Genomic DNA, 20,214 nt, shown 5'->3' on the forward strand with positions numbered 1-20,214 from the left:
GCTGCTATAAACATCAGGGTGCATATATCCCTTTAAATCTGTATATTTGTATCCTTTGGATAAATACCTAGTAGTGCAACTGCTGGATCATATGGTAGTTCAGTTTTTAACATTTTGAGGTACCTCCATGCTGTTCTTCAAAGTGGCTGGACCAGTCTGCATCTCCACCAACAGTGCAAAAGTGTTCCCCTTTCTCTGCAACCACACCAACACCTGTTGTTTCTTGTGTTGTTAATTTTAGCCATCCTGACGGGTGTTAAGATGGTTTCTCATCATGGTTTTGATTTGTATTTCCCTGATTATGAGTAATGTTGAGCATCTTCTTATGTGTCTGTTAGCCATCTGGATGTCTGTTTTGGAAAAGTGCCTCTTCATGTCTTCTGCCCCTTTCTTATCAGTTTATGGTATTTGCAAATATCTTCTTCCATTCTGTAGGCTGCCTTTTAGTTTTGTTGATTGTTTCCTTCACTTTGCAGAAGCTTTTTATCTTGATGAAGTCCCAATAGTTCATTTTTACTTGTTTCCCTTGTCTGTGGTGACATGTCTAGTAAGATAATGCCACAGATGAGGTCAAAGAGGTCAAAGAGGTTTCTGCCAGTGTTCTCCTCTAGGATTTTGATGGTTTTCTGTCTTACATTTGGCTCTTTAATCCATTTTGAATTTATTTTTGTGTATGGCATAAGAAAGTGGTCCAGTTTAATTCTTCTACATGTTGCTATATGTCTTCCTAATATCATTTGTTGAAGAGACTGTCTTTTTTTCCACTGGATATTTTTTCCTGCTTTGTTGAAGATTAGTTGACCATATAGTTGTAGGTCCATTTCTGGGTAATATATTCTATTCTATTGATCTAATAAATGTCTGTTTTTGTCCAGTACCATACTGTCTTGATGACTACAGCTTTGTAATATAGCTTGAAATCCAAAATCATGATGCCTCCAGTTTTGTTTTTCTTTTTTAGAATTGCTTTGGCTATTTGGGGTCCTTTATGGTTCCACACAAATTTTAGGATTATTCATTCTAATTCTGTAAAAAATGCTGGTGGTATTTTGATGAAGACTGCATTAAATATGTAGATTGCTTTGGGTAGTACAGACATTTTATCAATGTTTGTTCTTCCAATCCATGAGCATAGGATGCTTATTCATTGTGTTAAGCCTTCTTTAATTTCTTTCCTAAGAAAAAAAGTGTTCTATAGTTTTTAGAGTATATACCTTTTACTTCCTTAGTTAATTTATTCCTAGGTATCTTACTGTTTTGGTGCAACTGCAAAGGAAATCAATTCCTTGATTCCTTCTCTTGCTGCTCATTTTTGGTCTATAGAAAAGCAACAGATTTTTGCACATTGATTTTATATCCTGCAAATTTGTTGAATTCATGTATGACTCTTAGCAATTTTTTGGTGGAGCCTTTCAGGTTTTCTACATAAATTATTCTGTTTGCAAATAGTGAATGTTTGACCTCCCTTGCCAACGCAGCAAGGGAAAAGGGATCCTTAACCCACAAGGGATCAGGTTTGCTGAGGATTTGTCCACAGAGAGTTGGCAAGCCAGAAAGGCGTGGAAGGAAATATTCAAGGAGCTAATGGGAAAAATATGCAGCCAAGAATTCTTTATCCAGCAAGACTGTCATTCAAAATAGAAAGAGAGATAAAAAAGAGTTTCCCAGACAAACAAAACCTAGATGAGTTCATGCAAGAAATTTTAAGGGGACTCTGAGTGGGGGGATAAAAGACCAAAAGCAACAAAGACTAGAAAGGACCAAAGAACATCACCAGAAACACCAACTCTACAGGTAACACAATAGCACTAAATTTGTATCTCTTAATAATCACTCTGAATGTAAATGGATTAAATGTGCCAATCAAAAGACACAGAGTATCAGAATGTATAAAAAAAACAAGATCCATCTATATGTTGCTGCCTACAAGAGGCTCATTTTATACCTACTCTCCATGTTTTCTAATGAAAATCCTACTGTCTTTCCGTCATTGTTCCCCTATGGTATTGAATCTGTGTGTTTTTAGGATTTATATCTTTTATATTCAGCAGTTTAATATGCATTTCATTGGGTTTACCCTGCTTGGAGCTGGGTCAGCTCTTCAAATCTAAAGATTCCTGTATTTCAGTTTCAGTTGCAGTAGGAACAAAGACCAAATACATAGGAATAAATTTAATAAGAAATATGTGAAGCCTATAGAAAAAAAAACGTTAAAACACTCATGAAAGACACAAAAGTGGCTTTGAATAAAGGTAAAGACATTCCCTATTCTTAGATGGAGTCAACAATCTTAAGATGTAGTTCTCTCTAAACTAATTTATAAATTCATGCAATAAAGATACCAAAAAGCTATTTTACAGAGCTAGAAAATCTTATACTAACATTCATATAAGAAAATATACATACAAGAATAACCAGGAACACAAAGAAAGAAAAATTACCAGGAGTCTAGTTCTAACAATCTTTACAATACACCTATATAAGATGTATTATCATATGTATAGAAAAATAAGGCACTGGTAATAAATATAAAATCATAAATGGACCCCAAATAATGTTTATTTAGTATATGATAAAGGAGGCATTTCAAATCGTTAGGGAAAGTATGGACTTTTTAATAAATGATGATGGTATAACTGGGTAGTCATAAAGGTAAAATTAGATCCACATCTCACATGATAACAAGAATAAACTAACAAATGAATTAAGGATCTAAATGTTAAAAATAAAACCATTCAGAAGGCAGCATGGGTGAATTCCTCTTCGAATTCAGTATAAAGAAAGTCTAACTATGTTTCAAAATCATAAGACAATAAAAGGTTCATATATATTTGGCTCTGTTAAAATAAAAATATTTGCACACCTAAAAAAAATCATAAAAGGGCACCTGGGTGGCTCAGTCAGTTAAGTGTCTGCCTTCAGCTCAGATCATGATCTCAGGATCCTGGGACTGAGCCCTACATTATCGGACTCTCCGCTCAGCAGGGAGTCTGCTTCTCCTTCTCCCTCTGTGCATGCATTTGTTCTCTCTCTCATGAATGCACTCTCTCTCTCAAATAAATAAAAATAAATCCTTAAAAAAATTTAAAATCATAGAAACAAAGTCAAAAGATAATTCACACACTAGAAAATTATATTTGTATCATTACTATAAAGGAATGATATCTCTGATATATATATATATATATATATATATATATATATACACACACACACACACACACACACACACACACACACAGGACATAGGATCAAAACCCTGATGGACAAATGGGAAAAAGACATGAAAGAGTTCTTAACGGCCAACACTATAACAAGTTGAGCAATACAAATAAATAATAATATTACTGCATAATGATTCTAAGAATAAAATTTAAATACACACTAGTCCATACAAATATACATTAAAAACTGAATAAAGATAGGTATTCCATTAGGAATATTTGCAATTAAAAAATATAAAAGGAAAGCAGGAAATAGAAAATCACTATTAGGTAAATACTACAGTCACAATGGCCTCAGACAAGATCCACTGATGAATGTTAAATAAATATGCATAAATTTTTAGAGAGGGAAAATATTTACAGAGTCACAAAATACCTTCAAGATATTTCTTAACAACAAAATTTTAAAAACTTGTAACTTCATTATAGAGAAAAATTTCAGCATATATACCACCTTAAAGCAACTATTATCAGGTTAAAATGACAAATAAAACATCAAGAACGTGCATGTGTTGGTCTGATACACTGAGAAGGACCCGTCACTTCTGTGGTAGTCTTGGCAAAAACTCACAGCCACCTTCTAATCATAAGAAAACATCAGCCTGATTGAAAAAAAGAAGAGCGTTCATTCTATAGAACAGCTGTCTAGTATGTTTAAAAAGGTGTCAAGGCCATGAGACAAGGAAAGATGGAACTAACCTAGAAAGGGGCTGAGTACAAAGACAAGACAGCTAAGTACAATGTGTTACCTCAGATTGGCTCCTAGAACAGGAAAGAAACATTAGAAAGAAAACTGATGGAAATTAAGTAAGTTCGGTAATTTCATTAAAAGTACTTTACCAACGTTATTTCCTGTTTTTGATCATTGTACTGTGGTTAGATAAGATGTTAACAGAGGAAGATGAGAAGTATAAAAGTATCTGAGAATTCTATGTACTATTTGTGCAGTTCTTCTAAAGTCTAAAGTACAACACAGAAAAGTTTTGAAAGGTATTTTGGAAAAACTGCACTAATATAATGATAGAAAACAATTCAGTGTTACCAGAGGCCAGGGAAGGGGGGAAAGAACTAACTTCCTAGGGGCACAAGAGAACTTCTATGGATGATGAAAATGTTCTATATCATGATGGTGTTCATAGTCACAGGACAGTATTCAGCTCTCAAAAGTCACTGAATTAGAGTGGTAAAATTTTATGTAAATTACACTTCAATCCAGCAGACAAAAGAAAGAGTTCCAAATGTAAATACAATCTTTAAAAACAAGTGTTTAAAAACAGTATAAGCAAATGGAGAAAAACCAAATAGGTTTATATATGCTCTTACCAGATTAATTAACTGTGTGTGTACCACATCTTCTACCAAAACTGCTGTTTCATGAAGAGGCCTCCTAGCATCACCTAAGGAAAACCTGCCAAAAAAAAAAAAAAAATTTAAACATACCAATATTAAAGGCTATAAAACTAAGAAAGGTAAAAAGTGAAAGATATTGATTATCATAATTGGGCAATCATGAAGTACAAATTATTCCTCAAATAACAGCGGTTGTACAATTTTCTATAGACAGAATTGTATCTCTCTCATACAAGCTACAATTTCCATAGAAAATGCAGTGTTAGCTATGCTATTTGTCGATCTCTGAAGTCATTTTCAAGGGCACTTACTGTTTCAAATGGAAAATATTAATAACTACTTCATAATATTGGCAGTCAGAAAATCATGTTACCATGTCCAAAGTACTAATAAAGTAACATATTAATAGCAGTTTAGAAAATTATAAAAGTATGCAATGTAACCAAGCAAGTAATATAATTAAAATGAAAAGTTGCTTAGAAAAATTTATATAAATGTCATAATTTATCATTTCTAATTATAGACAAGCAGATTGTCAAGAAAGGCTTACTGATCTTGATAGTGATTTTCTGAACTTTCATATGGTGGACTAGATGTGCAGAGAATCCCTTCCTGGTAAAGAACACTTGAAAATGCACAATACTATATTAACAACTTACATTTAAAGCCTGCTTTAAGCAGCAGTATAGGAGATAAAACAGAAGGCTGACAAGATGAGAAAATACAGTTCCACTGGATAAGAGAGCCCTCGAGCCAAAATTTATTCTGAAGGCATCTAGATATTCATAGTAGCCAATAATCTGGATTTCATCTAGAATTGTATTCAAGATATAGCAAAGAATGCTGGGACCCCAAGCAAGGAAGGAGGTCATTTGAGAAACCAAATATGAAGTCAGTGATATCTGGTATGGGTGATCTCAGCAAATCCATACTCCACAGAAGGCACTTTGCCTATTTCACGCAAGGCTATGAGTGAAAGAACAAAAAAATGCAATGCTGGCATGAGGATACAAATGGAATACAATAGAGAGCCCATAAATAAAATCCTATATTATGTACAAAAATTTTTGATAATGGTACCAGGAACACCCAATTTGGAAAGGACAATCTTTTCAACAACTGATGCAGAGAAATATGATATCCATATGTAAAAGAATGAAGTTGGACTCTTACCTTGTACCATATAAAAAAATAAACTCAAAATAGATCAAAGACCTAAATTAAAAAGCTAAAACTATAAAATTCTCAAAATAAAACAGGGGGGGGAATCTTCATGACCTTGGATTTGGCAAGGGTTTCTTAACTATGACACCGAAATTACAGGCAACAAAAGAAAAAATAAATATATTGGAATTCATCACAGTTACAAACCTTTTATACATCAAAGGACAAGACAGTGAAAAGACAACCCACGGAATGGGAATAAATATTTGAAAATCATGTATCAGATAAATAACCAGAATATATTTATAAAACTCTTGAAATACAACAATGAAGAAAAATACCCCAATTTTAAAATGGGCAATATATTTGAATAGATAGGTCTCCAATGAAAATATACAAATAGCCAACAGCAAATGAAAAGATCCTCAATATCATTAGTAATTAGAGAAATGCAAATCAAAACCAAATTGATATGCTACTTCACACCCAGAAGAATGGCTATTATCAACAAAATGGATAATGCTGGCTAGGATACAGAGAAATTAGAAACACTGTACATTGCTGGAGAGAATGCAAAATGGAATAGCCACTGTGGAAAATAGTTGGGTTGTTCTGGAAAATGTTAAACATAGGATTAGGATTTGACCTAGCAATTCTACTCCTGGGTATGTATCCCCCAAAGAATTGAAAATTGAAAACAGGGATTCAAACAAGTATGTGTATACCAATGATCATAGTTACATTATTCAGAATTGTCAAAAAATAGCAACAACCAAAATCTCCATTAACGAATGAACAAATATATGCATGTAAAATATTATTCAGCAATAAAAAAGAAAGAAGATCTGATAGATACTCCTACACCAATGAACTTTAAAAACACTGTCTTAACTAAAATAAGCCAGACAAAAATGACAAATCTGGAATAAGAAAACTTATAGAGATATAAAGTCAAATAGAGGACACAAAGGGATTGCAGAGTTTTTGCTTACTGTGTAGAGAGTTTGTCTGGGATGATAAGAAAAATCTAAACAATAAATAGTGATGATGGTAGCACCATATTGTGAATGTACTTAATGCCAGAGAACCGTACAGTTAAAAATAAAGTGGTAAATTTTAAGTTATGTATATTTTACAAATAATTAATATGGATGAATAAAAATTAAAGAGCAGACTAGATTCAGCTATAAAGATAATTAGTTTAGAACAGCAGATCTAAGGTAATTACCTATAATATATCATAGGTAATAACAAAACATCATGATAAATATTAAGCCAAATATGTTGATACTATAGTGAAATGGATAAATTTCTTTAAAAATACAAATGGCCAAAGCTGACTTAAGAAAAAATCTAAAAACCTGAATAGTTCCATAAATTTGAAAGAAATTAAATCAGCAATAAAAAACCAAAACACAAAAAAACTCAAAATAAACAAAAACAAAACAACCTGACCTCATCTGTAATGTTGTACCAAAATTGCAAAGAATAGATTATTCTAATTTGATACTTTTCAAGAGAATACAAAAAGATAGATACTCCCCAACTAATTTATTTAGGCTAGTATAACCTGGGTTTCAAAACTAGAAAAAGATAGTGATAGTAAAATTACACATAAATTTTATTCACGTACATAAACAGAAAAAAAAAACCATAATTAAAATGCTTGAATAAAACAAAAAATCAGATACGGGAGAATTCATTTTCTCTCCTACTTTGCACCTATGACCTCATGGGAGCTCCTTAAGATCATTTAATAGAAAAAGAGAAAACTCAGGTTCTGGGTTTCATATGGTCCTGAATGATGCAGGCACCATGGAAAAGTGAATAGTCCGAGCACTGTAGCCCCTTTTGAACATCACTCAAAGACAGTAGTGAAGGGAAATCTTCCCAATGGGAAGAACTTTTAGTAGTGCACCTAGTTGCTCTTTTTATTTTTTTTAAGATTTTATTTATTTATTCATGAAAGACACAGAGAGAGAGGCAGAGACATACGCAGAGGGAGATTTTATTTATTTATTCATGAAAGACAGAGAGAGAGAGGCAGAGACATACCCAAAGGGAGCTTGATGCAAGACTCTATCCCAGGATCCCAGGATCACGCCCTGAGCCAAAGGCAGACACTCAACTGCTGAGTCATCCAGATGTCTTCATAGTTGCTCATTTTATTCAATAGGACAAATGGTAGCATAGGCTATGGTCAATGGTTGGCTGAATAAATGGTAAGGGACATGGAAGGAACATAATAAAATATGAGAAGGAAATTTGGGGAAGAGGTAGGTGGGCAGATAGCAATGAAAGAGAAAAAAGTAAGGATATCTGAGTCTCATGTGAATAGTCAGGGGCAACCCAAGGAAAAGAGAATTTTATTTTTTACTTATTTTTAATTTTTTAAAAAAGATTTTATTTATTTATTCATGACAGACACAGAGAGAGGCAGAGACACAGGCAGAGGGAGATGCAGGCTCCCCATAGGGAGCCTGATGCAGAGCTCAATCTCAGGACCCTAGGATCACAACCTGAGTCAAAGGCAGACACTCAACCACTGAGCCACCCAGGTGCCCTGCAAAGGAGAATTTTAATACTCAAGTGGATATTAGCAGTTTTTTTTTCACCAATTACCCTGTCATCAATGGGCTCATCAACAGTAGTCACGGTGGGAGGGATAAAAGATATGCAGGGCCCAGTAACATGGATTTCCACTAATCAATACCATAATTGTTATAGCCCCAGCTCAGTGCCCATCTGTCAGCAGCAAAGATCAACACTGTTTCTAAACTGGCACCATTCTGCAGGGTGATCAGCCATCTTCCTTGCAACAGGCTGATTGCATTAGACCAATCCCATCATGAAAATGACAGAGTATGTATGGTTCTTACTAAAATAGACATTTACTCTGGATATGGATTTGCTGTCCCCATGTGCAATGCCACTACCAAAACTACTATCTGTGGACTTACAGAATGCCTATCTGTTGTCATGGTATTCCATACAGCATTATTTGTGATTAAAAAAAAAAACCACTTCACAGCAAAGGAAGTGGTACCCTGGTATCATGCTCAAAGAATTCACTAGTCTTAAAGTGTTCCTCACTATTATGAAGTAGCTGGTTCGATAGAATGGTGGGAATGGCTTTCAAAAATCCAGTTATAGTGCCAACGAGGTGGCAACACCTTGTAGTGCTGGGGCAAGGTTTTCCAGAATACTTATATATCCTATGAATCAACATCCAATATATGGTACTGTTTCTCCCATAAACAGGATTCATAAATCCAGGAATCAAGGGGTGGAATGGTAGTGGCAGCACTCATTATTACCCCTAAAGACGCACTAGCAAAATTTTTGCTTCCAGTTCCCATGCCCTTATGATTTGCTAGCCTTGAAGTCTTTTCCAGAGGGAGAAATGTTTTCACATTTATTCCACTGAAACAACAATTATTCAATTGAAATGAAACTTTTAAGACTGCTACTCAGTCGCTTTGGATTCCTCATGCTTCTGAGTCAACAAGCAAAGAGGGAGTTACTGTGTTGGCTAGGGTGAGTGGTGTTGACTATCAAGTGGAGACTGGACTGGTTCACCACAGTGGAGGTAAGGAAGAGTATGTCTGGAATACAGAAGATCCCTGAGGCCACCTCTTAGTATTACCATGCCCTGTCACTAAAGCCAATGGAAAACTACAACAATCCTAACCAGGAAAGGCTATTAATGGCTCAGATCCTTTAGGAATGAAGGTTTGGGTCATTCCATTAGGCAAAAAGCCACAACCAGCTGAGGTGCTTGCTGACGGCAAAGGGAAAACAGAATGGTAGTTACTAATACCAGCTATCCACATGCCCACTAATAAAAACAAGACTCCCATCATCATGAATATTTCCTCCTTATTTTGTTATAAATATGTTTGTGTGTGTGTGACTATTAGGCAAGTACTGTTATTTCCTTCCCTCTTTTATTCCCTTATCATGTAACATAAGATGTATTGGACTAATAGCCTAAAATTTAATTATTAATTTTATATCATAGTATTTAAGCTAGGGATATTAAGAAATGTAAATATCTCTCAAGGGCTTAACCTCATCTTATGGGAAATGGGTTAATGCATTTTCAGTTCTACAGTGGATAATTGTATGAAGTTAGGCAAAATTATGACCTTGTTATTGTCTTTGAGATTAAGAATAGTTTAAGGAGATACATATGGGTGTCAAGGTGACATGGGTAGTGATTAATTTTAGGTCTTAACGCTGAAGGCTATGGGGGTGCCCAAATATTTGGTTAAATATTGATCTGAATACGTCTGTGAAAGTATCTCTGAATAAGATTAATTGCCTAAGGCAAATTTCCCTCTTCATCATGGGTGAGCCTCATCCAAACCATTGAAGGCCTGAAAAGAACAAAAGGCAGAGTAAGGGAGAAACATTCCCTCTGCCTATCTTCAAACTGGGAGAGCAGTCTTACACTATCTTTGAACTCCAACACCATCAGCTCTACTGCTTCTCAGGTTTTTATAGTTTACTCCCGTCTCCATTTTGGCTTTTGAATTTCACAATGTATCTTTTTATCTTGTGTATCAGTAACAAATTATTGTAGTTGTCATTTATTTTTACAACTTTTGTCCTTCAGCCTTCATACTAGGCTGAATGATTTACTCACCGACATTGAAACATTTATTATTAATTTAACTGGTGGAATTTGTACTTTCATTTTTGTTCAGTTACTAATTAGCATTCTTTCATTTCAGTTTAAAGGAGTCCCTTGAACATTTCTTATGAGGCTAGTCTAGTGGTTATGAACTCCTCCAACTTTTGCATGTCTGAAAAATTATTTTATTTCTCCTTCAATTCCTAAGGACAACTTTGCCAGGTAGACTATTCTTGGTTGCCAATTGTTCTCTTTCAGACTTTGAATATAACATGCCACTTCTTTCGGAACTGTAAAGTTTCTGCTGAGAAACTTTGCTGACAGTCTTATAGGGGTTCCTTCATACATAACAAGTTGATTTGTTGCTTTTAAGATTCTTTCCTTGTCTTTAACCTTTGACAATTTAATTATGTGTATCTCTTTGGATTCATCTGATTTGGAACTCTGTGGACATCCTGAATGTGGATATTTGTTTCTTTCCCTGGTTATGAAAATTTTCAGCTATTATTTCTTCGAATAAGCTTTCTACCCTTTCTCTCTCTTTTCTTTCTGGTACCCTTATAGTGCAAATATTGGTCTGATTGATGATATCTTAAACTATCTTTACTCTTCTTCATTCTTTTGTCTTTTTGCCCCTCTCTGATTAGATGAATTCCACTGCTTTGTCTTCAAGTTCATTGATCTTTTTTTAGGCTTCATCTAGTCTGATGTTAATTTGAAATTTTCAGTTCAGTTGTTATATTCTTCAACTCTGTGATCTCTGCTTGGTACTTTTTAAATATTTTCTATCTCTTTGCTAAAATTCTCATTTTATTAATGCATTGTTCTCTTGATTTCAGTGAGCCTCTTTTGACCATTATTTTGAACTCTTTATTGGGTAAATTACTTATCTCAGTTCCTTTAGTTTTATATTTCTAGCCAGAACATCTCTTTCCGTCTCATTTCCCTTCACTCTCTGTGTTGATTTCTGTACATTAGATAAAATAGTCACCACTCCCAGTCTTGAATAGGAGATGAACCTTATCATTGAGCCCTAACTCTTGGTTGTCTTTCAAAATCTAACCTTCTCTGTTCTTAGAGAGCCTAGTAACTGAGGGTACTCAGTGTTCCACAGGAGAAGATCTCAGTCAGCACATCACTTAGGCTGATTCGGACCTCAAGGCAGTATCTTCTAAAATATGCAAACAGGCTTCCCCTAGGGAATGACTAGGAGAGGAGTGTTTCTCTCTGTTCCCTCTATGCTGAACCCTGGAGTGATAGTTGGCTAAGTGTTTCTTTGCTTGCTATAGTCCCATGAGAACTGTAACTCAAGATCTGTTGGCCACTACTACCAGATCAAGAGATGTGTCCCTTGGGCAGCAGCCACAAAAGCCCTTTTTAGGGTGATACTCTTGAAATGGAACTGATCAGAGGGAGAATGCAGAGGTCTCCCCAGTCTGTGGGGAGGTTCACAATCAGCTCCTAAATATGTGCCAAGTTAGAAGTTTAAGCCTTAATCAGCAGTTTTTAAGATATGCAAATAAGGCCTCTTTTCATGAAAGACTGGAAATGGGCATTTCTAACTGCCATCTCTGTGCTGACCCCTGGGAGAAAAGTCCATTAAAAACTTTATTATGGGGGACCCAGAAATGCAAGCCCCACTGGCCACCACAGCCAGTGTGTCCTCTAAATGGCAGTCACAAACGTTGGATCACTAGATGTATGCATAAGTTCCTTTCATGGAGATACTGGTGGACCACAGTGGGGAAGAAGGAATACTGCAGACATGTACTAAATGAGAAGCCTGGCCTTCAGACTGCAGGTTTTGTTGCCCATTTTTATTGAGAAATAATTGACATACACCACTGTGTAAGTTTATGGTGTATGGCATGATGGTTTGACTTACATGGATTGTGAAATTATTGCAAAAGGTTTAGTTAACATCCATCATCTCCCACTGATACAAGAGAGAAAAAAATAAAAATTTCTTTGTGATGAGAACTTTTGGAATCTACTCTCTTAACTTTCATATATAGCACACAGTAATGTTAACTATAAATCATCAGGTTGCACAGAACATTCCTAGTACTTATTATAACTGGAAGTTTGTACCCTTTCACCTCTTCTTCCAATTCCCCCTCCCACACCCCGATCTCTGAAAGTATAAATCTGATCCTTTTTTCAATGACTTTGGTGGGCTTTTTTGTTTGCTTGCTTTTGTTTCTGATGTAAATTCCACATATAAGTGAGATCACATAATATTTGCCTTTCTCTGACTTATTTCACTTAGCATAATGTTCCTCTAGGTCCATCCATGTTGTCAGAAATGGTAGGATTTAATTTTTTATGGTTGAATAATATTCCAATGTGTGTATATACAAACATATCTTTATTCATTTACCCATTGATGGACAGTTTGATTGTTTCCATGTCTCAACTATTTTACATAATGCTGCTATGAACACAGGGGTGCAGATATTTTTTCAACATAGTGTTTCTGTTTCCTCTGGATATATATCTAAATTGCTCAATCATATGGTATTTCTATTTTTAAGTTTTTGAAGAACTTCCAAACTTTTTTCCATAGTGGCTGTAACAATTTGCAATCCCACCAACAGTGTATAAGGGTTCCTATTTCTCCACATCCACACAAGAGTATCTCTCTTTTTGATGATGGTCATTTTAACTGGCACGAGGTGATACCTCATAGTAGTTTTGATTTACATTTCCCTAATGACTAGTGAGCATCTTTGTAGGCCATCTGTATATCTTCTTTAGATAAATGTTTATTGAGGTCTTTTGCCCAGTTAATGTAGTATTTATTTTTTAGATATTGAGTTGTAGGAGTTCTTTATATATTCTAGATAGTAACCCCTTATCAGATGTAGGATTGGCAAATATTTTTTCCCATTGCACAGGTTGTTTCTTTTGCTGTGAAGAAGCTTTTTAGTTTGATATAGTCCTTTTTTTTTTTTTTTTGACTTTAACTGTCTGTGCTTTAGGTGTGATTTCCAAGAAATTCTTACCAAGATCCATGTCAAAAAGCTTTTCTCCTGTTTGCTTCAAGGAGTTTTTGGTCTTACATTTAAGTCCATAGTCCATGTTCACATAATTTTTGTGAGTACTGTAAGACAGGGTCAAGTTTCTTTTTTTTTTTTTTTTTTAAGATTTTATTTGTTTATGAAAGACACAGAGGCAGAGACACAGGCAGAGGGAGAATCAGGCTCCATGCAGGGAGCCCGACATGGGACTCGATCCCGGGACTCCAGGATCATGCTCTGAGCCAAAGGCAGACACTCAACTGCTGAGCCACCCAGGCGTTCCAGGAGTCAAGTTTCATTCTTTTACATGTGTATATCCAATTTTCCCAGCGCCATTTATGAAAAATAGACTGTCTTTTCTCCATTAGTATCCTTGGCTCCCTTGTCAAATATTAGTTGGTAATATATGCTTGGCAGCACAGGCTGCAGCTTTTAAGAATGCAAATGGGCACCTTTCAAGGAAAGGCTGGGAAATAGGCATTTCTATCTGTTGCCTTTGAACTGATTCCTAGGGGGAGAACAAAGGAGAGTCCTTGGGAGTCCAGGCAATCCAGTTATGAACTGTTCCTTTTTTGCTATCATCTTGTGGACAAAACCCCACTGGCTTTCTGAGTTAGTTGTTGTGGGAACCTACCCCTCAGGTAGAAGTCTTAAAAGTTGGGGCACTGGATATTGGATCCAAATCCTTTGCTCCTCAGGGAGAAGCTAGCTCTGAGGTCCTATCTTGTATGTCATAGTGCCAGGACAGGATTTATGGCAAGTATGTCTCACCCATTCCTGCTTGTTTAATATAGATTTTTTTTTCTTACTTGCTTGACAAACAGGAGTGCTCAGCTAATTTCTGGATTTTGTTCAAAGGGAACTTTTCTTTGCAGATTTGATGTGTTCGTGGAAGGAGGTAAGTTCAGGACAATCCTATATAACCACCTTAGACTGGAATCTTGTAATTCCCAGGCTTTCTACTGAAACTAAAACTTATACCACTGGCTTTTCTGGATCTCATGCCTTTGGACTCACATTGTAACTCATATCATCAGCTCTCTTGCTCCTCAGCTATTTGGACTTGGACTGGAACTATACCACTGGCACTCCTGAGTCTCCTGGGTCTGCAGATCTTAGGACTTCTCAGCCTCCATAATTGTATAACCAATTTCTTATAATAAATCACTTTCATGCACATATATGCAAACACACATACACTTAACCTACTGGTTCTGTTTCTTTGGAAACAGGAAAATACACCCAGGAAAGCAAGAGTGGAACATAAATCTATTAATGATAATAATAATAATTAACTACTTGAAATATGAAAAGAGAAAAATTATATGATCATTTCAATAAATGAAAATCCCTCAATCACCATTTATGACCAAAATTTTAGTGAACTTGAACTAAACGACATGTTCTTTCATATGACTAAGAGAATCTACCAAAAACCATATAGAAAACAATATATGCAGACACATACATAATCTTTGAAATTCAGACCAGTATAAAGACTCCTATTAGCCAATTTTCATACAAGTATCACCTGATTTTCAAAAGTTTATATTATACCACTTTGCTTATAAAAAAAGATCTATATTAGTACCTGTTTTTGCTGAGAGAAGCCCAAAGAGGATTTTTGATTTTAGGACAAAAGATGAAAAGTAAAAATCATATCCAGCATTTGGTTACAGCAAGCTGTCACAGAGGCAGTGTGCATCCTATGCAGTGAGAATGGTACCATGAAGCTCCTTTCCTGGCAACTATACTCAGCATCTTAGCATCAGGCTGCCTTATTGCTTGGAATGTCTACAAGCATATGTGCTTTATCTTGACTTACTTTGTCTATTCATTTGTAAGATGTGTTCAAAGGTATTAGAAAAGTCTAATAAGTAAGGTTAATTTTTGGGTCTGAGAACACTTAAAAAGTTTTCCATATAAATTAATGGTAATTGTCTTACTTTACGCCACTTTGGCTTAGGAAGGTTTCAGAGGAACACTCTACTTTTGGATAGTGGAGAAACTTTTAATACTTAAGACTGTAGCTAGAACATTAAGACAAGAAAAGGTTTAATCTACATAAAGACTGAAAAAGAATAAACTAAACCACTCTTATTCACATTTAATCCAAGAATCCACACAGAAAATAAAAATAATTGGGAAATAAATTATTTGAATTTATAAAGAGGTGGTACTAGCATGTTTCTCAAATATAAGATCAATCTACAAATATCATCATCAACACAAAGGTAGATAGCAAGAGGGGTGTTTACAGGGGTCAGGGGTGAGGGAAATGGGGAAATGTTGTTTAAAGGGTACAAACTTCTAGTTATAAGATGAATAAGTTCTAAGAATGTAACATACAGCATGGTGATTATAGTTAATAATATTGTATTTTACACTGGAAAGTTGCTAAGAGAGTAAATCTTAAATGTTCTTACCACAAAAGATGGTAATTATGTGATGTAATGGAGGTGTTAGCTAAACCTATGGTGGTAATCATTTTTCAATAATAAGTGTATCAAATCAACATGTTGCACCCCTCAAACTTACACAATATTATGTCAATTATATCTCAATAAAGCTAGGGAAAAAAAAACAAAGACAGAAAAGGCAATTAAAAATAAATTTGGTTCTAACTTTATATGAAAGAGCTGAAAGAGCCAAAAGCCAAGAATAGTCAAGACACGTTTGAATTGGAAGGATATGTCCTCCCAGATTCATTATAAAGCTATAGAATTAAGATAGTGTGTTACTGGTACAAGGACAAACAAACAAACAAACAAACCAGAAAGGGAATAAAAAGACCACATTAGAGAGTAAACTCCACAATGGCAAAAATCTTGTTACATTTACTGATATATATTTGGTATTTAATTCTTTGGAATGCATGAATAAAGTTTCCTTCTATTATTTAAGTTACTTACAATCTCACTATAGAAAAAGTACAAAGTTATCAAAGTGAAGTACTCAAAGATAACACAAAAAATTCAATTAACATCATCTCTGGTAAAAAGAATACTTTAAAAACACTTCTTGAATTAATTTACATAAAATGTACAAATAATTGTCAAATTTTACCTCAAAAAAAAGTTAAAAATTTTCTACTTAAAATAATCTTCATTAGCATAAACATGTAAACTACCTAAAATATGTAAAGTATCTAAAGCTAAGGATGGGATCTGATGAGTATTTTATTTTCAAGGTTGTTAGTACTTCAGATTTTTTATTTTTTTAGTACTTCAGCTTTAATTCTAGTTTTTCTCACATTACTTCTGCCAATTTTTTCCCCACACACAGAAAGCTAGACATTGTCTTAGTGAATTTCGGAAAACAGAAATGAAAACCACTATGCCTAGCCATAGTCACTTCTCGTTTTGCTCTGTAATGTATATAATATATATATATTTTTACCTTACTAGAGCTTTATTGCAGGCCAATGGGCCTGTATATAATATTTTTAATCTACTTAAGGACAAAGTCCAAATAACTGACACTTAAAAAAATCTCCTGACTTTTTTTTTTCCCCATTAAAGACCTATCTCACTATCTACTGATTTCTTGACTGACTTTCCCAGGTCTAGTTCCAACAGATAGAGCCTGATACTCCATTCCTTTACATACTGCCTAGCTGCCTCTACTGACACCAGTACTGCTAGACCAGCTTCCACTAAACGGCTTCCAGGAAACTGTCCTAAAAAGGCTGTCTCTGTCCTGATCTCCTGCAACAACTTCACTGCTATAACACACCAGCCTCCATTTTAGGAAGAACTGTAACTTTGAGAACTATGGTCACAGCAAGCAGTTTAAGTCCAGGGCAGTCCTGCTGGACTCCACCTGATAATGATAGTGGCAGAGTCACTTACAGCCTACCTTCTCGCCCAAACAAGACTGGTTTGATTCAATTCCAGGATCTGATGCCTCAGTGAGCACGAGGGCAGGTAGCTCTGCAATTCCCTTGTCAAGTGCGTAATGAAAGTATGAAATAAGCAAGATTATTCACGAGGTAGTGTTACACTCCTTATTTATTACGTATACTTATACTCAGACACAGGAGAGTATATGCTGAACAAAACCATGGGACATTGTTCCAAAAGGAAACAGAACTTAACACTCAGCCTTTCGGTATTTTTGTTATGTGTATGCCCAACACAGTCTACAATTGGGGGCTATCCTTTAGACATCTATTAAAGTAAAAAAAAAAAAAAAAAAAATCTATTAATAGAAAGCTTGTAAAATAAAATAGAAGAACTAGTTGCAGAGACACTTCTAAAACATAGAAAATACATTTTTAAAACTATACACTGAACATTACTATAGTCACTGTGTGTCTTGAAAAAAACAGTTTTTGACATCAATTTTAAAAAGAAGTAAAAAAAACAAAAAAAAAAGGAAGGAAGGAAGGTGCCAGATATTTGCTATCTTACTCTAGGCAGAGCCCCTACTTGACATCTTTTGTTAGTAATTCATGCCAAGGTGCTTCTCAAGTACATAGTGACATGCTTCCAATGTCTCTGTAAATTCTAAAGCATTTATTAATTCATTTATTAAAATATTTAGATAATCTCCAGATCCTATGTAGATGTATATATCTGATTATACTCACAGACCCACAATCCTTATATCCATTTACCCCCAGCAGTAAAAGGCAATCAACCCCAAATTCTTTTAATGGTTTCAACTAAGAAAAAACAAACTTTTTGAGCAAGTACATACAACATAAGATACTCTTTTTTTTTTTTTTAAGATTTTATTTATTTATTCATGGAGACAGAGAGACAGAGAGAGAGAAAGACAGAAAGACAGACAGAGAGAGGCAAAGACACAGGCAAAGGGAGAAGCAGGCTCCATGCAGGGAGCCTGATGTGGGACTCGATCCCGGGTCTCCAGGATCACGCTCTGGGCTGAAGGCGGTGCTAAACCGCTAAGCCACCAGGGCTGCCCTAAAATACTTCTTTTTAAGTTTTATAAATATATATATATATATATATATATATATATATATATATATATATTAGTATAAAGCAAACATTTCAAGAAGGTAAAAATAAAAGATAATTTAAAAATAAGTATTATTTATTGACATGGGAAAACATTTTTGCTTTGATTAAAATATATGTATTATAAGCATTACCAACATTTCCAGTTTGCTTAGGACTAAGGGATTTTCCAAGTTATTCTCTACCAAATAAATCAGCCTAATTAATACTAAAGGGTCATGTAATGCTTCTTACAAAAAAAAAAAAAAAAAAAAAAAAGGACAAGCCAGAAGTTTAAGAGAATAAAATAATAATGAATAAACTTATATATTTACTTTCAATTTCCCTAATTATTCCAGTTCTCAAGTCCCAAAATAAAGAAACAAATAGCACATGGGGCATCTATCCCGTCATTTGGAGATAATGCTTTTCCATTCAAGGAGTTAAGGACAAAGTTTATGACAGTCAGTGGATGAAACACAGCTACCCAGTTGAATCTCATTGTAGTCTCTGCCTACACACAAAAGAAACAGTATCTGCTGAACAAGGGGCCAGAGATGTGAGCCCAGAAAAACAGACACTGTTCATGTGTCCAGTATCAAACTAAGAAAATTACAATAATTGCAGAAGTCCCACTACATCCTAGCCATCAGCTACAAAGAAAAGGAAGTTAGTTATGATGAAAAGAAATTAGCCTGAGAGTCTGACGGCTGGCCTGGTTCTAGCTGACACTTGGCTATAAAGAAATACTGTAATCTTGGGCAAGTAACTTTTCTAGATGCCTCACTTCCTCAACAATGAAAGAAGGGGGCTGGATTAGATTGATTATAAAGGTGCTTTTATATTCAGTTTTGGTGTATGAAAGTAGCTATTAACCTTTAGATCATAAAAATGTATTTAGGAATTATTAAAAAATATTTGAAGAACATCACTTTTGTAAGAAAATTAAATCTTACTAAATTGAGTAAGTTTAGTAAAAATAATGAAATTAAGAAGGAAGAAATACATTTTTTAAGTGGGCAGCACAGAGTGAATTAAAAGAATAAAGCCAATTGGAGGAAGGGCAGTAAGACTACAACTTATTCCTGGTCCTAAATGTGGAAATAATTCCCAAGAAACATTCCACTGCCTCCTAAAGAAATTGAAAAAAAAAAAAAAAAAATTCCAAAACGCTAATGCTAGTGTTTGTATTTAAGAATATTATCACAGGATTTTAAATTATTCTTTTTCAGTATATTTAACAAGATCCACTTTTGAATCTAAAATATTTGTTTTCAGATTTTCAAGCCCTGATTAAGAACAGAGTGACAGGACTGAATAAATTTTAATTAAACAAATTGTTTAATTAAAAAGATGTTTTCACAATGTATATGTATATCAAGTCATCACACTGTATACTTTAAATATCTTACATCTTTACTTGTCAATTATGTCTCAATAAAGCTGGGGGCAGGGAGCGGTGGTAAGGAAGAGATTATGAAAAAGAAACCAAGGAGGTAATTTTGGTGAAAATCTGTGACAGACAGCTGGCTGGCCAGTCTGGAGAACACAAGACCCATAAGCAGATCAGATTATAAAGTATCTAGAACCAAACATAAAAGAAAAGGACAAAGAAACATTTCTTAACTGCCCTGTGTGCGTCTTCTTGGATGCTGAGTTGCTTTCAGTACTTACCACTGGCTACAAACTCTAATGTGGTTAAATTATTCTGGATGCTGTGGTTAAGTAATTGCTGTGGTCTTGGGAGCTAGTTACTTTTTTTTTTTTTATTACATCTGGTTTTCTGGACATTTTTCTAACTCAGGTAACTGACATTACTTTGGAATGGACACTGTGTGACTACTGCTTGGTGTTAA

General features: G+C 34.8%; 1 protein-coding gene across 11 annotated transcripts in view; it reads right to left on the reverse strand.

Moving 5' to 3' along the window:
- Window positions 1–20,214, reverse strand: part of SUPT3H (SPT3 homolog, SAGA and STAGA complex component) — a 530,131-nt gene that overhangs the window by 245,750 nt on the left and 264,167 nt on the right. For all 11 annotated transcript variants that reach the window (XR_005367772.1, XR_005367773.1, XR_005367774.1 and 8 more), the window contains one exon: window positions 4,548–4,632. Coding sequence is in view for 5 of the 11 variants with exons in the window: in XM_038554227.1 (XP_038410155.1) it covers window positions 4,548–4,632 (85 nt within the window). In the remaining 6 variants the exon portion in view is untranslated. Of the gene's footprint in view, window positions 1–4,547; window positions 4,633–20,214 lie in introns of those variants that run through there.

The sequence above is a fragment of the Canis lupus genome, chromosome 12 (assembly GCF_011100685.1).
Source record: "Canis lupus familiaris isolate Mischka breed German Shepherd chromosome 12, alternate assembly UU_Cfam_GSD_1.0, whole genome shotgun sequence".
Classification (NCBI taxonomy): domain Eukaryota; kingdom Metazoa; phylum Chordata; class Mammalia; order Carnivora; family Canidae; genus Canis; species Canis lupus.